Source organism: Schistocerca piceifrons, chromosome 3, assembly GCF_021461385.2.
Source record: "Schistocerca piceifrons isolate TAMUIC-IGC-003096 chromosome 3, iqSchPice1.1, whole genome shotgun sequence".
Taxonomy (NCBI): domain Eukaryota; kingdom Metazoa; phylum Arthropoda; class Insecta; order Orthoptera; family Acrididae; genus Schistocerca; species Schistocerca piceifrons.
In genome coordinates, this window is record NC_060140.1 from 778,859,569 (window position 1) to 778,881,699 (window position 22,131).

At 41.0% G+C, this 22,131-nt stretch overlaps 1 protein-coding gene across 2 annotated transcripts in view; it reads right to left on the bottom strand.

Annotated features, from left to right (window-relative positions):
• Window positions 1–645: 645 nt before the first annotated feature.
• Window positions 646–22,131, bottom strand: part of LOC124789584 (sialin-like) — a 121,880-nt gene continuing 100,394 nt past the window's right edge. For both annotated transcript variants that reach the window (XM_047256991.1, XM_047256992.1), the window contains 3 exons: window positions 16,867–17,108; window positions 11,656–11,776; window positions 646–1,704 (listed from right to left, as the gene is read on the bottom strand). In XM_047256991.1, coding sequence (XP_047112947.1) covers window positions 1,613–1,704; window positions 11,656–11,776; window positions 16,867–17,108 — 455 coding nt within the window. In that variant the 3' untranslated portion in view covers window positions 646–1,612. The remainder of the gene's footprint in view (window positions 1,705–11,655; window positions 11,777–16,866; window positions 17,109–22,131) is intronic.

Below are 22,131 nucleotides of genomic sequence, written 5' to 3' on the forward strand. Positions count from 1 at the left end.
GGCAACAGTGGTCACTAGAACTGTGCGTTCTATCCTAGCACGCGTCCCGTCAGGCCCAAATTTTCAAATGATCTCTACACACTACTAACGTACTGTCGCTTGCCCCCCATCCTCATTACTCGCGGCAGTTCGCCGATTCGCGTAAGAGATGAAGCCTAGTGTGCATCTGCACTGAAGAGCTCATTGGCTGTCCCGTCTTAATTATTTATCTGGTGTCTCTACTTCCGCGCATGTCTGAAAGAACGGACACCACATATTTATTATTATCATCATTAGTTTATTCATTCTGGAATCATTGTTAGTGTTGACTCTGGGATTTTATAGATCAATTTTTTGCTATGGAACCTTATTCACAGCACAGCAGATATAGTCTGGTTTCCTTGTTCAATAGACCTAGTGTCCGACTGGGAACAGATAACTTACCATATCGCGTCAAGACGTAGAAAGATTCACACGTAAACTCACTATTGTTGCAACTATTACACCTTAACTACTTATCAGTAAACCAGGAAATTCCTTTAAAATTTTAAACCTACTACAGTCCTAGCCTAGATACTCTCACTTATGAGAAACAACTGTGTCACCGTACACGGTAGGATAGAAAAACAGTGCTTTATGAAAATTTGTTTTCTTTATTGCTGGATTAAACTATGTTATCATACAATATAAAGTCTTAGACACATGTCAGAGGGAATATTCACTCGCTGGAGGTGAGAGCTGTCGCTGGCTAATGTATCAGTGACACTAGGGTGTGTTACTGGCGACGATCTTGCATCGGCGGTTAACTGCTTCCTGCTAGCTGCAGTTGTTCTTGAGATTCTACCACGTAGCAAAATGTGTTACCTTCTGCACGACGGACATTAGACCACTTTGTATCACGTTAAGACATTACTTCACCGCATTTGGAAACAAGTCTTATAAAACTGTTCCAGTGGTTGTAATCTGCGTTAATTACAGCTCTTATCAGATGAACATTAACTAAACACTTTTTACATACCGAAGTTTCACACTGTAAAGTTCTTAATATAGACCGAAGATCACCTATGTGTAATGAAAGACAACGGACATATAAACTTAATGTAGCATAAAGAGAAACACCTCCTACGTACTCTGCTGGCGGATCATCCTACCTGCCAGTTCATTAGCGAAATATCCAAATCGATGTCGTATACATAAGAAGTATCGTTTTGTCAGTTTACAGAGAAGCCAATACGTGCATAAGAGCTAGTCTCAGATTGACAGTGTAGGCATTTTTGGCTTATTTTGTCACAATAAGTCACATCTCTCTTGTGACAAAAACAAATCAACGTATTTTGAGCACAATACGCCCTTCAATGTCCTAACAGAGTTCAAACCGTTTCACCTTTCACGTGGGTAAAGGTCACTGTCACACGCTGGGAAACTACTTGTCAAGCAACACTGGCACTCGTTAAAAGGGAAACTATTGCACCTTAATTTGAACCTTTCAGTGATCCACTAGCTCGCTGGACATGTTTAGACACCTGCACTGCAGGGATTCCAAGGTGTAGCAGGCGAGTTTATTGCGCTGATATCTACTTGTAGAAGTGTCTCAGTGGAAGGGCGAACATCATTCGCAGGGTCAGCAGTCTCCTCAGTACTCGCCGTCGAATCCCTTGTCGTCGACGCCCTTGCCGAAGACGGCAGCGTGGTCGCCTGGTTTGTCTGCCTCTTTAGGAACCGCCTCTGCAACAAGCGTAACGGACTTTTAAGCTATAAACCATTCAGCGCAACAACGTCGAATGCAAAGAGACAGGACAGCTTCTGTACATTCCTCTCATGATGTGCACCTTACGCACTCACTGAATAAAGAGCACAGGATAAAATTAATCTATATTCATGAAGACAGTACATAATGAAAACAACGTGACGCTCCTGTGAGTAGTAACACAAGTGAATATATCTGTGCTGTGTTCTACTTTTATGCATTTGAAGAAGAAAGCGATGCACTGAAGTGAGTCTACCTAACGTAAATTATTACAGGTACAGCGACTAATACGGAATCAGTGTTTACACGTGGTGCAACTCTCTAAATAAAACGCCGTAAAGTTATCTCTAAACCACTTCACCAATTATTTCGATTAACTTCGAATGTAGCTTAGACGTAACGCTTTCTTTGGAAGTTCACAAGTTAATGACGTATCTGAAGGATCGTCACAACGTTTTTGTTGTTGTTGTTGTTTTGTTGTTGGAGTCCTCAAACCAAAGACTGGTTTGTGTTTCTATTCTAGTCTGTCCTGTACAACACTTTTCACCTTCGCAAACCTATTACAGCATACATCCACTTGAATCTGCTTTCTGTAGTCAACCCATCGTCTCCTTCTACGTCATTTAACTGTCACACATGTGTCCAACACCAAATTGATTGAAATTAAAATCTTTTAGGTAGTTAGGCCGAGTCATGTTTCTTCCAAATGATCGACATTTCGACCGCTCTGCTGGGATCTTCTTCTGGATCTTGTGGTGTCCACTGACGAAGGGCCCTCCAATGGTAGCCACAAGCATTTTACTCAACAATCCAATTTCTACAGTAGGAGGGTGGAAAAACTCCACTTTATAAGGGAGTGCGACACTGGTTGAGTCAACAGTGGACACCACAACAAGATTCTGAAGAAGATGCCTGAAGACGGATCGAAACGTCAATAGTTTAGAAGAAAGGCGTGACCTACCAATCCAGAAGATTTTAACTTCAGTGACAATGGCCACGAAAGCCTGGAGACTTACACCAAATTGGCTATTGCTTAATAGCTCAGGATATGTCCGATTAACCGAGACCTAATTCTGGTCAAGTTTCACCATAAATTTCTTTTTTTCTCAATTCGATTCAGTACTGTCTCATTGTTTATTCGATCTACCGTTCCCATCTAATCTTCAATATTCTTCTGCCGCATTACGTGTCAAAAGTATCAATACTTTCTTGTGTGTTTCTCGCCTCTTTTCCTTAGGCACAAGGCTCCAATTCATACAAATACTTTCAGAAAGGACTTTCTAACACTTGAATTTATATTCGCAGTCTGCATTTTACATCTTCTCTACTTCTGACATCGTCTTTTATTTGCTGTCCAACTAACAGAACTTATTTTCTACTTTTAGTGCCTCATTTCCAAATCTAATTACCTGAGCATTACTTTATTTAATTCGACTTCATTTCATTTCTACTGTTTTACCTTATAATTTCTTTTCAAGGCACTAATCATTCTGTTCAGCTGTGCTTCCAAGTCCTTTGCCGTTTCTGACAAAATTACAATATAGTTGGCAAACATCAAAGTTTTTGTTCCTTCTCTATTAAATTTAATTCCTTTCCTAAGTTCTCATAATTTCTGTTAGTGGTTGCTCGAAATACTATAGATACTGAATAAAATCATGGATAGTCTACAACCCTGCCTCACTCCATTCTCAGCTACTGCTTCCTTTCATGTCCTTGACTCTACTGACAGCAGTCTGGTTTCTGTTCAAGTTGTAAGTAACCTTCCAGTCCCCCTATTTTAATCATGTTACCTTAAAAATTTCAAAGAGCGTATTCCAGCCAACATTTTTAACAGCATTTTCTAAATACATACGTATCAGAAACGCTGGTTTGTCTTTCTTAACTCTATCTTCTAAAATAAGTCTCAGTGCAAGTAATACCTTGCGTGTTGTTACATTTTTCTGGCACCCAAACTGATCTTCCCTGAGATCAGCCTCTATTACTTTGTGAAATGTTCTATAAATAATCTCAGTCAGTATTTGAACTCATGAGTTACTAACCTGTTGGTTCAAATTATTACTGGCAGTGTGTGTAACATCACTTGACCAAAATCGCTGAATCTGTGATCGAATTAATCTCTGTCGTCGCGACCTTATCCTAAAAAGTACTGATCGCTTCTTTTACCCCTCGCTCCATTACGACAAATATAAGAGAAATTTCATCTTTGTAAAGACCCATTTTCCCCTGTTGTTTCTCTTGGCGCCTATTTAAGCCATATTGTATTTACCATTGTGACAATAAACCAATAAGCTCAGTTGATGAACTAGTTAAACTAAGTCATATTTTATTATTAGACTGACTTGATTCAAATAGTTATTCTTTATTCTATCAATTTTTATGGTGGGAAGTTGGAAGTATTCGTGTAATGTCTAATGACTGTGTGTCTGTCTGGCGAGGCAACAAACTGAGATTTTAAATTATTTTCGAACGACTAACTATCAAGTTAAGCGCTCCATTTAAATAGTTATAAAACACATCTGGCGAAAATAATACCCTAAGCAGGTAGCTTTCAGGCGTACACTTCAAGTAAGATACAATGTAGTTTTAAATTAAATATTTCCACATCTAAATTGTTTTATGGAACTTTACAAGTGTCACAATGTTAGTTCAGTGTCTAAAATGCCTGAAAAATATGTACACAACACAATAAAAGAAATTTTTAAGTCAAGTCCTGCAATCTCATTTTATACATGCACACACGCACACACACACATATACACACACACACACACACACACACACACACACACACACACTCACACACGCATCAGTCAAAATTACTTCCTCAAATATGATAGTAAATTCTCAAAATGCATGTCCCAAGTTATTTCCATTCTAAATCGTTATGAAACAGATATGGATAAAAAAAATAGCACCGTAAACAGGTAATTTTTAGGCTTATAAATGGTGTATGATGCAACAGACCTTCAAATTAGACAAATTAAATATTTCCACATGTAAACTGTTTTATGATGCTTTTCAGGTATTACAATGGTATCTCCACGTCTAAAATACGTAATGGACGTTGTCATTTCAATCTTCTATGTTATTGATGGTTCATACACCAAACTGCCTTCACTTATCGTTTTTATAAGTTTTTTCAGTATTTTTTTACCTTAGCGAGCATCATTGTAGGGGGGAAAAGGGCAAAGCATCACGCTCTACGCTAGAAATCATAACTGATGTTATAAACAGCGTAATAATGCATTTTATTTGCATTTGAGCTAAGTGTACTAGAGGCTATGTACTCGTACCAAATGAACATTCAGGAAATGTTGTAATATTTACCGACTGGAGCAATGGTGCCAACTGGCTCTAAAACGTTTCCTACAATCAACCACTAAAACGTTTGTAATGCACACATTAATCACAAAACGTTCAAATGTGGTGGTGATGTGATGGGACAAGAGAGGGATGGAAGATCGATGTCTTGCCATTTTGCCATCAAAATGAAATTACCTATCGTAGTAAATAATGATTTCGGATATAAAAACTTGCATAGCCCCCACCTACCTCCTCAAACACACACACAGGTTGAAACTTCCTGGCAAATTAAAACTGTGAGCTGGGCCGAGACTCGAACTCGGGACCTTTGCCTTTTGCGGGCAAGTGCTCTACCAACTGAGCTACCCAAGCACGACTCACGCTCCGTCCTCACAGCTCTACTTCTGCCAGTACCTCGTCTCCTACCTTCCAAACTTTACAGAAGCTCTCCTGCGAACCTTACAGAACTAACACTCCTGAAAGAAAGGATATTGCGGGGACATGGCTTAGCCACAGCCTGAGGCATGTTTCCAGAATGAGATTTTCACTCTGCAGCGGAGTGTGCGCTGATATGAAACTTCCTGGCAGATTAAAACTGTGTGCCGGGCCGAGACTCGAACTTGGGACCTTTGCATTTCGAGGGCAAATGCTCTACCAACCGAGCTACCCAAGCACGACTCACGGCCCGTCCTCACAGCTCTACTTCTGCCAGTACCTCGTCTCCTAACTTTCCATTCTGGAAACATCCCCCAGGCTGTGGCTAAGCCATGTCTCCGCAGTATCCTTTCTTTCAGGAGTGCTAGTTCTGCAAGGTTCGCAGGAGACCTTCTGTAAAGTTTGGAAGGTAGGATACTAGGTACTGGCAGAAGTAGAGCTGTGAGGACGGAGCGTGAGTCGTGCTTAGGTAGCTCAGTTGGCAGAGCACTTGCCCGCAAAAGGCAAATGTCCCGAGTTCGAGTCTCAGCCCGGCACACAGTTTTAATCTGCCAGGAAGTTTCATATTAGCGCACATTCCACTGCATGGTGAATATCTCATTCTATACACACGGCTTGCTTATCGTAATACACAAGTATGATGACTGATATATGATTGTGAATGAAAATTCGAGAGCTTCAGCAAAATAAAATTATTTCCAAAAACACAGAAGACTTTGAGCACAATACACATCTGGCATTACTGTCATAATTTAATTGTTCTATAACACTTAAAAATATGTATGGCTTGCATATAGGCACCACTGATAAGCATGTTAATGACTAGAGTTCGATTGTTGTACCACACTTTGCAGGCACTTTGGACCTTCAAATTATATGTTTCCACATCCAAACTGTCTGTAATACTTAATTATGTACATGTAACTCACTTATAAGTTACATGTTACTAGATTAGCATAGTACAGTCTTTTTACCACGCATTAAATTGGTCAAAAACATAAAAATTGTTACTATTACATTGGAAAACGTACATGTGCACAACTACTGATCTAACTTAGAGCTTAAAGTGGACTTGTCGATGAGAATTACTAAAGGAAATTATATTATTCCTGTGGTGTGCGTACTGTAAGACCTTCGGTACACACACCATCAGATAATTTGGCTTGTCGCTCTAACGAAGTAGGCGAGTGTCAGCAATATGTCTCGTGGTCTTATCGTGGCGTGTTTATCTTCTGCCGTTAGGTCAGACGATAGAAATGCCACTTGCACGCTTAGAGTAGCAGATTGACAGTAACCAACTTTAAACAGAACTTGATTAATTTTCAGACACGTTTATTAAAATAATAACAAGCATAAAAATAACTTAACTTGGTTCTGGATGCTGTTTACAATTGACAATCTGAAGTTCCTTTGGTCTTAGTATGTTAATCTTACTCTCACATATCTCTGATACTTGAGAAAGTGTCTATACATTTCTCTTCATGGCTATGTACAGGAATATGATAATCTTATTAGGCGCAGACTGGAACTTGACTCAGACTAATGCAGACTGATGCAGACTGACTAATCGGAGGACTGTACACTCGTTATAATACCTCGCGTGTTCAGGTATCACTGCGCGAATGTGATCCATGAGGAGAAAAGGTTCTACATTAGCAGCAATCTCATTGGCTGCGTTACATATTAATACGCGGATCGGCGGAAGCAGGATTTGGTCCGTCTCTAAGACAGCGCCATCTCGTAGTGCGGAGACGGACGAGCGCTGCTTAGCGGGGTGCGCTCTATTGGGAAAGTTGTGTACGCGCTGACTACGCAGAACTATGTACACAACAATTCTCATCTCCAAATCAGTCAAAAACATGTCGAAAACAAAGTTAGGCAAACATTATAGTGACCTCTTGCTAGGGTATTTACTTCATTTGCAGTATAAAACATTAGTCATTTTCTGCTGTTACAGAGTTGACACTACATGATGCTTTGATTAAATAACATACTGAAATGTAGTAATACACATTCATATAATTACGAAAGGAGGGTTGCTACACTTCCAAAGTAACCCAAACATTATGGTTAATGCACACAAGGGTATAAATTTTTCTTACAGTGCAAAATGTTTGTCGTCTTACACTGATGATGCTAAGCAAGCAAGGCAATGATAGTTGATGTAAACCAACTTCCAAGGGGGTGGGAGTAATGGTCAACTCACGGGTGACTACCATTACCCCAGATTAGCATATGCCGATATCTTAGCGTGGTCTCACTTACATCAGTCAACAAATTCCGAATACTTCCAAATAGTGTCATGTTGTTTTGACCATATCTGACTAGTCCAACTAGGTCTGTCACATCACCATGTTGCAGCAATATTTTTGAGAACTGAGTAGGTAATATTGCATCGGGCAGTTATTTCCAATTGACAAAATGCTGTAATTTTATTCAGATGCTATTGGGTCAGGGTAATAATGGACAGTTGACAAGGCGACTGCCATTACTCCCCAGATATTAGTAGATGGCACTTATGGTCAGTTTATAGAGTAATGGCCATTACCCCACATGTGAATACCTAACATGTACATTTATCTCGACTCATGAAATATGATATGCCTGGAGATAGCATCAATGCACATGTTCACACTCAGAAAGACTAATCATGATGTCAACTAAGAAAGTTCGAAATTGTTCTGGCAAGTTGTGAGTTGTTTTGGCAAGCTGTGACTTATTCCAAGAAATGAAAGTGGTTAGTGACCAGACTGAGAGTTATCAGGTCAACACTTGTTTCCATGTGCAAGCTGACAGTGTGTACGTGTAGTGGATCTGTGCAACTGGGATTGAGGAAGTTTCAGCTACTGTGGGCATCAGCTACTGAAGGAAAACTATATTTTTATGTCTTCATAATTTATTATAATTTTATTGCCTCATTAAAGTGATAATGACATGGGGGGAGAGACAGACTCAGAAAAAATAACTGAGGTGTGTAAATCAGAAGGATGATGATCAGACAGATGTAGATATACTGTACATAACTTTTTTTGTTATTGTGTATACACATATACTGTATCAACTTGCCACTCAAAACAGTGTCAGCGTGCCCCTGAAACTGTATGAGCGTGCCCAAAAAGGTAAAAACTTGCCACAAAACTATAGAAACTTGCCCCAAAACTGCTAACAATTTGCCCTCAAACTGTAACAACATGTCTCTGGGACTATAACAAATTTCCTGGGAACTGGAACAACTTGCTCTGAAATTAAACACTTGTAACCCCAATCTGTGTTAGCTCATTCTGAAACATTATCAACTCGTCCCAAAAACTGTATCAACTCGCCCTGAAACTATAGCAAGTTGCTCTGAAACTGTACAGACTAACCTCTGCAACTACAATAACTTCCCCCAAAACAAAAACAACTTGCCCTCAAAACTGTAATAGCTTTTTCCCATAACAGTACCAATTTTCCACCCAAAACTGTATCACTTGTACCGAAAGTGCACCAGATTGCTCCAAAACTGTATCAGTTTGTGCCAAAACTACATCAATTTGCTCCTTGAAACTGTGTCAGCTTGCCTCCAAAACTGTCTCAATTTGCCTCAAAACTGTAAAAATTTGCCCTGAAACTATGACAAGTGGCCATAGAATTGAACATCATTGCCCCTCCCCAAAAATATATGTGGATGTTAGGGGTAATGGCAGCAGTATGCTACAGTTTTAGATAAAATTGTTATAGTTTCAAGGCAAGTCGTCAAGTTCCGAGGGCAAGTTGTTACAGTTTGGAGGGCAAGTTTTTACAGTTTGGAGGGCAAGTTGCTACAGTTTGGGGAGGGCAAGTCGGTACAGTTGCAGGGAGCAAGTTGTTAGAGTTTCAGAGCAAACTGATACAGTTTTGGTTCAAACTATACGTTTTCAGGACAAGTTGTTACAGTTTTGGGGACAATCTGGTAAGTATTGGGGTAAGTTGGTACTGCTACTTACCTAATTTGTTTCAGTAGTGCCAGTAAGAAAGTCATATGTATTTTAATAAGTAATACGAACAATTCAGATGTGGAAATACTTAATTTAAAGAACCACTGTGCTTGCAAATGGTGGTGCGATAATCCAGTTTTGGCTGTCAACAAGTGCTACTTAAGCTACAAGTTTTATCAACGAATATTTTTAATCTTATAGAACAATTAAATTACAGCAGGAGTGCCACATGTTTCTTGTGCTATATGCCTTCCATATTTCGAGAAATAACTTTAGTTTGATACAAAGTCGAATTAACAGTCACAATCAGAGAACAATAAACGAGTGTGTGTTTGTGTATCTAGTAAATCTAGTTCAAATGCAATTAAAACAGTGTATTCAGTTGTTAATAACATCAGTTTTATTTTCTCGAGCAGAACGTGATGCATTATTTTTGACCTCACGTAAAGTGGTACTTCCTAAGGCGAACTGTTACTGAATAACATGTAGAAATGATAGATCTCAGTTCGGTCTGTAAACCATCAGTAACGTATCGTCAGATTGAATGCTAGCACCCTTTACGTATTTTAGGCAAACAGCTACCACTGTGACAGTTGAAAATCATCATAGAACAATTGTGATTCGAAATATTTTGTTAGAAGGTACATTGTGACTTACACCAAGTGCAGGCATATAAATTACCTGTAATGTATTTGTTCATTCACATGTTTCATAACACATCGGTTTGGGATGCTTCATTTGAGAGTTCACAACAAATTTCAGATGTGTAAATACTGGAAGATATAGGCTTTACATAATTTTTTGAAAAATACTTTCTAACATGGTGCAAAATTTCAAATCCTTGAGATACTTTTCAGGACAGTCAAATTGCTGATCTGGGGCTACTGTGAGAATGGCTATTTCACTTTAATGAACTACAAGGTACTGGGATGTGAGTGGATGAGTGGTGACAAGCAGGGAAAAGGTGGTGGAGGAAGGAAGGGGTGGAGGGTGGGGGAAATATGTGGGTTCTTACATTATGATGATCAGGTCGTTGGTAAAGGGGTGAGCCTTGTCACATGACAGATCAGGGGGCGTGGCCTGCTACCACCTTGGATTTATGAGTTACTCAGCATCAACAGTGACTGCAGTGCTGCGACAGCAGTGTTCACTAATGGTGGAAACTTGAACTATGGGTCAGAGCCAACATAAATATACTACAGGCATATATTTGTAACTGAAATTAAGCTTACGCCTTGCTATTTGAACTTATATTCAAACCAATTAATCCGATCTACTCCTGAAAGTACTATTTCCTTGTTCAACACACTGCTTAACTAGGTATTTCGTTCTCAAGAATATCTATAATGAAATCAAATCAGTAATTCTTTGTTTTTATTAGGCTGTATACAATAAAATTTCCTTATTTTGGGGTGGTAGAAAGATTTCATGTGCTGAAAGGGATCTTGCGTCTTGTCCTTTTACTTCGAATTGACTAAATCGAAAACACAGCGACCCACATCCATTCACAAGAGTTACTGCCTTCCGCCCTACTCCGTCACCCCAAAGCTGGTACCCCAAAGCTCGCCAAAGCCAGTGGACTGCAAGGTTCAACCTCACGTTTTTAGTTGAAATTGAGGTAGCCAACACTCTGTAATGCTACCCAACTGTCATAGATGGAAGGAAACAGAAATTTTAACACAGCACTGTCCAGCTACCTTTATAAATTGCGCAGCATGAATTCTGACTTAGATGTGTTGATACACATTCCGGTACTCTCTAACGCTTCTCTCCACTGCTCCAAGGCCTCACGAAATTCGTGTCTAATATCAAAGATAAATAATAAATTACTGAGACCCTGAAGCAGTGGAGAGAAGCATTGTAGATGGACATTTGTGTATCAACAGAACTATAACAAAACTCGTGCCTTGCAATTTCGACACCACTGGACCCAGCCTGCATAACATAACAAAACCAAATTATCAAGAGTTACAATATTCAGGTATCTAGGATCAGTCTCAAATTCCATTACTCCATTTAGTTCCAAGCTGTTTACCCCGTAGTGGTAGCAGGCTTATCTTTCATTAATTGTGACCCTCAATCAAAGCAAATCAATATTCAAACAGTTTGAATAGCTTACTTTGAACACGGTCATCTACAATTCATGGTGGTGTTTCGGGCAGATCCTGAAACACCGGCGTTACATGATTTGAACAGGACGAGCAGCGAGTGCCCGGGACTGCTGTCGGCACTCACCTGGGGGCGGATCGTTCCAGGGCTGCACCTTGTCCGTGCCCAGAACCAGCCAGACGAGGTACGTCGCCACTCCGATGCCCGCCGACACGTAGAACACCGTGTTCCACGCAGTTCTCGTTTGCTGTGGCAAAAAACAAAGTACACCATCAACTGCACCATATACGGTGCGTTATGTTTCCAGAGACATAAACTAACCTCTTATTGTGAAACTATGAGAGTGAAGATAGCCATCCTAAGCAATTATGAGAGTTTATACAATGACTTATCCTCTTCAGAATGACGAGAGGTCATTTATTCAATGCACATTATTTGACATCCTTCTTCAAAAATACACACATCAAAACAAAGTTTTGCATCGCGTCGGTTCCGTGAGTTCTGGAACCTGCACAGAAAATTGGAATAGATATCAATATAAACATCATTTCCGCCCTTTTTATTGCTCATGAAAACTACACATTGCGTGTTGTACCACCATACAGCGATACCTTCAAAGGTGGTGGTCCAGACTGCTGTACCTCTAATACCCAATAGCACGTCCTCTTGCATTGATGCATGACTGTATTCGTCGTGGCATATTATCCAAAAGTTCATCAAGGCACTGTTGGTCCAGATTGTCCCACTCCTCAACGGCGATTCGGTGTAGATCCCTCAGACTGATTTGGGGGTCACGTCGTCCATAAACAGCCCTTTTCAATCTATCCTAGGCATGTTTGATTGGGTTCATGTCTGGAAAACATGCTGGTCACTCTAGTGCACGATGGGGGCGTGAATTGTCGTCCATGAAAACGAGTGCCTCGCCAATACGCTGCCGATATGGTTGCACGATCGGTCGCAGGCTGACATTCACGTGTCGTTGAGCCGTTGCGGCGCCTGCCATGACCACCAGCGGCGTGCGTCTGCCCCACATAATACCAACCCAAAACAGCAGGGAACCTCCATCTTGCTGCAATCGCTGGACAGTGTGCCTAAGGCGTTCAGCATGACCGGGTTCCCTCCAAATACGTCTCTGACGATTGTCTGGTGGAAGCCATATGCGACACTCATCGGTGAACAGAACTTGATGCCAAATCTGAGCGGTGCTTTCGGCATGTTGTTGGGCCCATCTCCACCGCGCTGCATGGTGTCATGGTTGCAAGGATGGACCTCACTATGGACGTTGGGAGTGAAGTTGCGCATCATGCAGCCTATTGCGCACAGTTTGACTCGTAACACGACGTCCTGTGGCTGCACAAAAAGCATTACTCAACATGGTGGCGTTGCTATTAGGGTTCCTCCGAGCCATAATCCTTAGGTAGCGGTCATCCACTGCAGTAGTAGCCCCTGGGCGGCAAGAGCGAGGCATGTCAGCGACAGTTCCTGTCTCTCTGTATCTCCTCCATGTCCGAACAACATCGCTTTGGTTCACTCCAAGACGCCTGGACACTTCCCTTGTTGAGAGCCCCTCCTGTCACAAAGTAACAGTTTGGACGCAATTGAACCGCGGTATTGACCGTCTAGGCATAGTTGAACTACAGACAACACGAGCCGTGTACCTTCTTCCTGGTGGAATGATTGGAACAGATCTGCTGTCGGACCCCCTTCGTCTAATAGATGCTCATCATGCATAGTTGATTACATCTTTGGAAGGGTTTAGTGACATCTTTGAACAGTGAAAGGGACTGTGTCTGTGATACAGTATCCACAGTCAACGTCTATCTTCAGGAGTTTTGGGAACCGAGGTGATGCAAAACTTTTTTTGATGTGTGTAATTTAAGGGGGGAAAAAGGTAGAAAAACTGGAATGACTTACATCGCTGGATAGACTCAGCCACCTAGGCAGAAAGAGTTTTCTTTCCCCGCGCACAATAGTCTTTTTCCACCTGGTGTGAGGGAGTTCTGTCTTACGTTTACGTATTGAGTGCAGGGGACAGTGCTCTGTGTAGTGCTGAGTCGCGTTTGTTTTGTATGTTGACGAGGAAAGGGGAAGTGTGAAATCCAGTGCCGGCATATCGTCCACTCCTCTTGAATAGACTAAACAGACACGCTGCATAACAGACGTAAGACAGAGCATAGGGAGGTAGATAGAAACGCGTTTGGCTGTCAAGAGGGCGATAAGCGATGACTTCAACACTTAGTGTAGTAAAATGTCATCGGAAGATCTCTTACAAAACTCAAAGAAATTCAAGTGATGTGTTAGGACTGTCAGTACCACAAAATTTAACGAGCAGAAATTGACGGATGATACAGGAACAGAAACTGAGGGTATCAAAGCAAAAACAGAAATACCGAATTCCGTTTTCAAATGTTCCTTTACTAAGGAAGATACATATGTACTGCTCTAGTTTGCTTCTCGTCCAGTGAAATGATGAGTGATGTAGATACTAGTGTCACTCGCGTTGAAAAATGGCTAAAATTGCTAAATTAAACAAGACTTCAGATCCCGATGCAATCCCCTTCGGATTCTATACAGAATATGCGGCTGAGCTACCTTCAATTTTAACAAAAAATTATAGTAAAGCCCTCGAGAAAAAACCGAGCTCAGTGATTGGATGAAACAACAAGCACTTGCCTACAAGAAGAGTAATAGAAGGGATTCACAAAACTTTCATCCACTTTCTTTGATGTTCATCTGCTATAGAACTCTAGAAGATATTCTGAACTCAAACAGAATGATGTATCTCGAACAGAATGACCTCCTTCATACCAACCAATAAGGTACCCAGGAACATCGATCATGCGAAACCCAAACCGCGCCCTTTCCATCTGATATTCTTAAAGTCATGCGGCAAGAAAATCATATAGACGCAGTATTGATTGACTTTCGGAAAACATTTGACTCGGCGTCACATAACTGTTCACCAACAAAATTACGGTTATGTAGGGTATCAGACCAATTTTGTGACAGGTTTGAGGATTTCTCGGAAGACAGGTCATACCATTTGGGAAGTAGAAATAACTCTTGAGCAGTTTAGCGACATGTAGTTGCTTTAAATGAAACAGAGTCCTGCTACCGTCGTAATGAATGGATTAGTTCGGTGTTTCACGTAAATACTAATAAGAGGGTGGAATGGCATAAGAAATTCGCAAATTGCACTTCGGATGACTCCCGCTTTCACCACTGGAGGGCAGCACTGATCTACGAATGAGGGCGATAGACAGAGGAGTATCGAAATGTCGACAGAGGACTGCACCATCGAGAGAAGAGGAAGCGGCGGTCTAATGGAATGGACCGAAATGACGAAAAGAGAGACTGCGTGAATAATGATTTTGATTTGTTACTTTGCATGAATTTGCATAAAGTTTGATAATTTGTTTTATGAAGGCTGAAGATCGAAAATCTAATTACTTTGGAGATTTGTGTACTATAATTACATGTATGGACGGCAACATAATCATAAAATCATGAACTGGAATTTAATTGTTAAGCAGCTACCACAGTTTCTTTTTTTGTTGCAATTACTGCAAAAGGTTTGAGGACAGTGTGATTGAATTACGAATATAAGTGTCTTATATTAAATTAATTTTTCAGACAACTTTCTATCTGAAATTACCCAGCAAAGTCATATATTTATAGATAAGGAACAGCCATCAGTAACATAGTAAATGTCGATAGTCAACACGTACTGTAAGATGTAAATTTACATTTATATCCTTTTGGTTCCAAGCAACTCTAAATAAATGTTGGTCATCCCACGTATTTCGTTACAAGTCTTCTGACTGTATTCATGTCATGGTTGACCGAAGCAAAGAAACTCCAGTTTCGGAATCTGGCAGCACTGAGTGCTTCATATGCCACTATCTCAAGGATGTACCATGAGTGGCTCGATTCCAGTGAAATTACAAACGCCAGAATCGACTTCCACGAACAACAACGTAATGATGACAGGTGTTGTGATCGACTATTGTAGATCGCAACAGGAAATAGAGCAGCCCTTCAACGCCAATTCAGTGCAGGATAACAACAACAAGAGAGCGACCACATTATCCGCAACCAGACGTATAACTGTACACACCATACGTCACAGTGCACAGAGATTAGTTGGTCATAGAAATATGAGAAAGGGCCTGAATGAATAACTCATGCTACACGTTGGTACATTTGGCAGGATACGAGTATGTCTAAAACCACGCAAGGCTATGTACTGTCCGCAGCGACGGTAAATGGGAAATGCCTTTACGGTCACTCCCATCAGCCACCGCGCCGAGTGTCATCTTAGTTTGTGGCGGACAGTATCCCGTTTGCCATTCAGGAGGGGGGTGGGGGATTACGTCCCGGGGGGGGGGGGGGGGGGGGGAGGGAGCAGAGGGGTTATTTAGGTAAGATATGGACCGTGATACATTTTCTAGTGTCTCTTGCGATTGGTACAGGAACCTTCTTCACGATCATGTCCACTAGCCTCGACTGAATCTTCCACTTACTGAATTTCCATAACATAATATTTTTCTACATACTGTCACTATCCGATGAAAATTGAAGATCCCAGTAAGTATTCTCGAGTCAATAAAGTACAATGTGCGTTATTTGCCTATAGCACTCTGCAGGTGACCTGTACCTTCACCATGAAGATAGATCGATCCCTCCACTACGGAAATGTGTACAGAACGATCAGACGAACACTGCATAGGCATGATAACACTTGTGTGTCGTGTTGTCGCCCGAGTCACCTAACCTCCATCTTATTAAGCGAAATGTTCGTGCCGCGTACCGAGCTTCGACCAGTCCCCTTTAACTGCAGGCGGCAGTTGAAAGGTGTAACTGTAGCATATCTACAGAAACCAGGTTCTTCCATAGCCAGACAGAGAACCGTTGGGTATTCTAGTGCTCACGATGCGATGTTTTTGATTCGAGCGCGCATGCTTTTTCCAGCTGTCAGTACGTCGCTGGAGTGTGATAGAGTTAGGTGTAACTGTGAATTTGTTATGTAACTTCTCTGATTATCTGGTTGCAGAAGTACAAACATAGAGACGAAATTTTAGTTCAAGATTAGAGCTTTTGCTGTGGAGGCAACTTTTGACGAGTGCCTCTGCCGGCAGGAGAGGAGGGGCACCCAAAAGAGAGAAGTATGGTACAGCTGGTAATGTATAGTGTACCGTCCACGAAATGCAGTCCCCGTCTGCACAAACTCTTAACGTCTCAAATACCATAATCACAGCAGATACGAGTTATTTCCCAGTAACTGGCACGTCTGTGGGTCGCATTCGGACGCCTCGTAGCCAGTGGTGGGGTACTTACGTTTCCGCTGGTGATCCAGCCGACGGCGTACGGCGCCAGGATACCGGCGGCGTTGGCGAACGTGTTGGAGATGCCGAGCATGGTGCCCGCGAAGTTGGGCGCGATGCCCAGCAGGTTTATGGAGTTGCTGGTGTACTGGGCTCCCAGGCACAGACCGTTGATGGCCAGCAGCACAAGGATGGCCACGTGATCGCAGCCCACCACTGTGATGATGATCAGCGTAATCGCCGGACCCACGTTCGCTGCAGACACGGTTAAGCACTTTCTCAACTCTCTGCTCTTAGATACACTCTGCACGCAGTTGTAGCGTCCGAGCTACCACAGTGCTGACCCAGATTTCGCTAACAGTGTATGAGAGTGGGTGTCGTGTCTGCTGACATCTTACACTTACTGAGTATTACAATGACTAACCCTTACTTGTACTTTCAGATAAGGTCAGGACCAACAACTTAGAAACAAAAGAAAATATCGTAGTAGACATAGTGATTATTCTTGGCAAACCGAGTTAATGAGATAAATCGTTAACTTTGTAATAAAATTTGTTAAGTATCTTTGTAGCGTTTTTACTACGACAACGTACTTTTATAAGTCACAGTTTCGTCATTAGTGCTTCTATTTTACACAAGTACCTCCAGAAATGCCTATCTATGGGAGTTATGATCTATTCTAAACAGGTTGCAAATAGCGAAATTCTGGTGGAATATATGCAGAATTACAGAATAATACATGTAACTTTCTGTCAAAACTTATATACGTCATTTCTATTGATTTCTTTTGCATGTGAATGAAGCTATTTCCACGTGTTCAATATACACAGTATTCAAAGAGTATGCTACAAGTTTGAAACAGCATTACAAACTGCATGGATATTTCAGTATTACAAAGAAAATAAATAACTTATATGTTACAAAGCAAAACTTTATCGTCAAACACGTTTTTACTTAAATGTTTTTCAGAAAGAACAACAATGATGTCTATCCTTGTCAATGGTTCAAATTAAACACGATTATTAACATTACAGGTTGAAAATATAAGTGAATTATTTAACAATCCCGTAGCTTTCGTGCAGAAATAAATACGACTATACTGTCCAAAAATATTTTGTATGATACAAAGTAACTATTTATTAATATGAAAGATTAACAGAGTTTGTTAATAATGAACACATAGGCGCAACCAGACTCAATAATACGAGAGTGAGTAGTAAGAAAGAACAAACGTGGGAAGAGAAAAACAAATAGATTGAACTGTAAAGGAATCTTAGCAAATTTTTCTTCCGCAAGTCTGTATACGTACAGCCTCAGTTTCGCAAATAGCGATTAACAATGTATTATAGCATCCACAGACAAGAGTCTCTGGTTTATTAACAATATAATGAATGTTTTTCATAGCAACAGAAGCCCTGATGAAGAAGCTATGACTTAATAATAACGCTGCCATAGATAAATACTAAAAACACGGTAGTCGGCTTTTATTATTTTTTCTAAAATAAAAAATTTTTGGTTGAGCTTAATACGACTATAAATCAGAGTCACTCATGTAAATGTATTCACATTCAGTAACAAAAGCATTATTTTTGTTAATCAGTTAGCCCTTTCACGTCGTAGAAATATATTACGAACATGCGCTATAGAACTTACAAATGACTTGGTATCTAGGAAGCATATGGCTACAACTGCATTGTGTTCAGCTTGTCGAGAGAAGCGAATATCGAGTAGACTACATCTTACGTTACCCACATAACGTTTTCTGTTTGATTAACTACATACAGGGTGCTCGGCCCGCAGCTGAACAGTGTTTGTACAACATCCATTTTATTTACTATTTTCTTCATAATTTTTTTCAAGGTCACACCATGGTACGTGTACCATAGCCAAGAGAATTTTAAGAAGGGCTCTGTTAGAAACGTGTACAAACAGGTCTTCCTGCAGCTAATTATTTATGGTTGAATGTTTCACGGACACCTTTGGCTATCGTAAATGTACAACAGTGTGCTCTTGACAATAAAATTATATATTTCTAAACTAGTTATGCTCCAAAAGAAAAGTAAAGAAAGTAATTGTTTTAAACAAAGACATTTGTAAATAGACATACCTTATTTTATCTATGTAGACCGAGCACTCTGCAACGATGGAGCACAAGCAAGGATTATAGAAGGGTGGGGAAGGAAAACGGCCTTGTACTTCTCAACAAAAACCATTTAGGCATTTGCCTTTAGCGTTTTAGAGAAACCATGGAAAACCTAAATCTACAGGGTGGTCCATTGATAGTGACCGGGCCAAATATCTCACGAAATAAGCGTCAAACGAAAAAACTACAAAGAACGAAACGTGTCTAGCTTGAAGGGGGAATTTTTCTTTCTTGAAGAATGGTGACGATATAGCTTTGATAGTATTCGAATAGCACCGTAAATCCGATCTAAACCGCTCAATATGAACATGAACTAGACACCACACCTGTATGCTGTGGTCACGCTGTAAGACGCAACATTGCCAGGGATAAGTGCCACACGACGAGACTCCATACAGATAACAGAAATTACTTCTTGCTTCGAGTACCTGCCCTGCATGTGCTATGTATCTCCATTTCTGATGTAATGAAGTACGCGTACTGCGGCAGCAGAACTTTGTTATGAAACTGCCGTCTATACTGCACTATAGAAAATGTTCGATGTACGAGGGTCGGTCAAAAAGTAATGCCTCCCATTTTTTTTCTACTTAAAGAAATTAAGTTAAGTGAAAAATTTGAATTTGGCGCCATTCCTCAAACCTTCTTCTGCAATCCACTGCAGTAGTAACTTTCTGTGTCAACAGGTGGCAGCACAGCAGAAGTTTGTAAGATGGCCGACATCGATGTTCGTTTGAGACAGCGTTGTGTGATTGAATTCTTGAATGCAGAAGGTGAAACGCCCATACGCATTCATGAAAGACTGAAGAAGGTGTATGGTGTTGTGACAGTGGATGTCAGCACTGTTAGACGATGGGTTCGTCGTTGTAAGGAAGCTGAAGGGCAAACACCGTTGACTGACGAAAAGCGGAGCGGCAGGCCGGTGAGTGCAGTGACTCCACACAACATTCAGCAAGTTGATGACATCATTCGTGGTGACCGTCGGGTGACTGCAGATGAAGTGTGTTGCATTATTTCTCTTAGTAAAGGCAGTGTGATCACGATTATTAAACAATTGGGGTACTCAAAAGTTTGTGCACGGTGGGTTCCAAGAATGTTAACCGATCAGAATAAAGAGGCAAGGAAAACAATAGCCTCCCAACACTTGCAGCGCTTCCGTTTGGAGGGAGATGAGTTTCTGAAAAAAATTGTGACCGGGGACGAAACATGGGTGCATTTTTTTGAACCCGAATCAAAGAGGCAGTCAATGGAGTGGCGTCACACAAGCTCGCCGAGGAAGAAAAAATTCAAAACTGTGCGATCGGCAGGGAAAGTTATGGCAACAGTTTTCTGGGATACAGAGGGTGTGATTCTGGTTGATTTTTTGGAGCAGGGATGCACAATAAATTCTGTTCAATACGTCACAACCCTCAACAAACTTAAAGCACGTCTTCAGCGAGTTCGCCCAACAAAATCAATGGCAGATGTTCTTCTTTTGCATGACAATGCAAGACCACACACCAGTCGTCACACCTCTGACGAGATTGTCAAAATTGGATGGGAAGTTTTGCCTCATCCCCCATACAGCCCTGACCTGGCACCATCAGACTTCCATCTGTTCGGGCCACTAAAAGAAGCTCATCGTGGGATTCATTTTGAAGATGAGGAGGCCGTCAAAACATCCGTGCGTCAATGGCTTAGGAAGCAGAGCTGTGATTTTTACCGTGCTGGGATACATGCCCTTGTTCAAAGATGGACCAAAACTGTAGAGATGGGCGGAGATTACATTGAAAAATGACAAAATGATCCTCAATGTCGTGGTTTTCAACCTATGTAATTGCATTTAAATTTCCTGACAATTAAACGTAGAAAAAAAAATAGGAGGCATTACTTTTTGACTGACCCTCGTATTTCGGTTTATGATTGTTTGATGTTTCTTAGACTTGGCTGTTACTGTCGAAATCGATCTTAAGTTGCTTTCGTTGCTTAATAATCAAAATTCTCCCACGTATGTTACTATACACGCTCTGTGTTGCTACTGTCGGTATTTCGGGCGATTGATTTCAGTCACTTTGTCTTACTTTGCTGCAAAAATAATAAATAAGTCTGCAGTCTGTCGATGCATGTTATTTTTGTTTTTAATAACCTAAGATATTTCGTCTGGCCCATACCGACTTCACTGAGTTAGCTTTTATTCCTAAGTTACATTATATGTTTTCTTAAATATCAGCGACCGCTACGGTCGCAGGTTCGAATCCTGCCTCGGGCATGGTTGTGTGTGATGACCTTAGGTTAGTTAGGTTTAATTAGTTCTAAGTTCTAGGCGACTGATGACCTCAGAAGTTAAGTCGCATAGTGCTCAGAGTCAATTTTTTTCTTAAATATCGTTACACAAATAATAGGTAATAACTAAGTTTGCAGTCTGTCAAGGCATGTTATTTTTGTTTTTAATAACCTAAGATATTTCGTCTGGCCTGTACCAACTTCGTTGAGCTTGTTTTTATTCCCAAGTTACATTATATGTTTTCTTACATATCGTTACACAGGTTTTTAGTGAAAGTGACGAAATGTCATATTTTGAAATTTGTCTTCTGCCGGCAGTTTTGCTTGTTTTTTATTGTGGATTATGGTTCATAATAGCAAATTCTGTTGTTGGACGTGCTTTTATGTTTAAATGGGAGTAGTTAATTTGATCATCTTGCTTTGTTCAGATTCGTCACTATTATATGTTCCAGTGTAACGACAAGCGCCGACACGAAGATCAGAAACGATACAGCAGAGAGGGCTGTGAGACGACGTCAGCCAGTAGCACGCTCACTAGCATGTCGCCACATCAAGAGTGACCTCTACACAAAGAGAATAAGAGCGACGCGCCGCCTAGCCTAGCCTCGGCCGCACTAGAAGAGCTGCAGTGATATGAACGATAGCAGTGACTTAGGAACTTGTGTGATTAGCTTGCAGGGAAATTGTATCTATCAAAGGACTTTGGTTCAAATGGCTCTGAGCACTATGGGACTTAACTGCTGAGGTCATCAGTCCCCTAGAACTTAGAACTAATTAACCCTAACTAACCTAAGAACATCACACACATCCATGCCCGAGGCAGGATTCGAACCTGCGACCGTAGCGGTCGCGTGGTTCCAGACTGTAGCGAAAGGA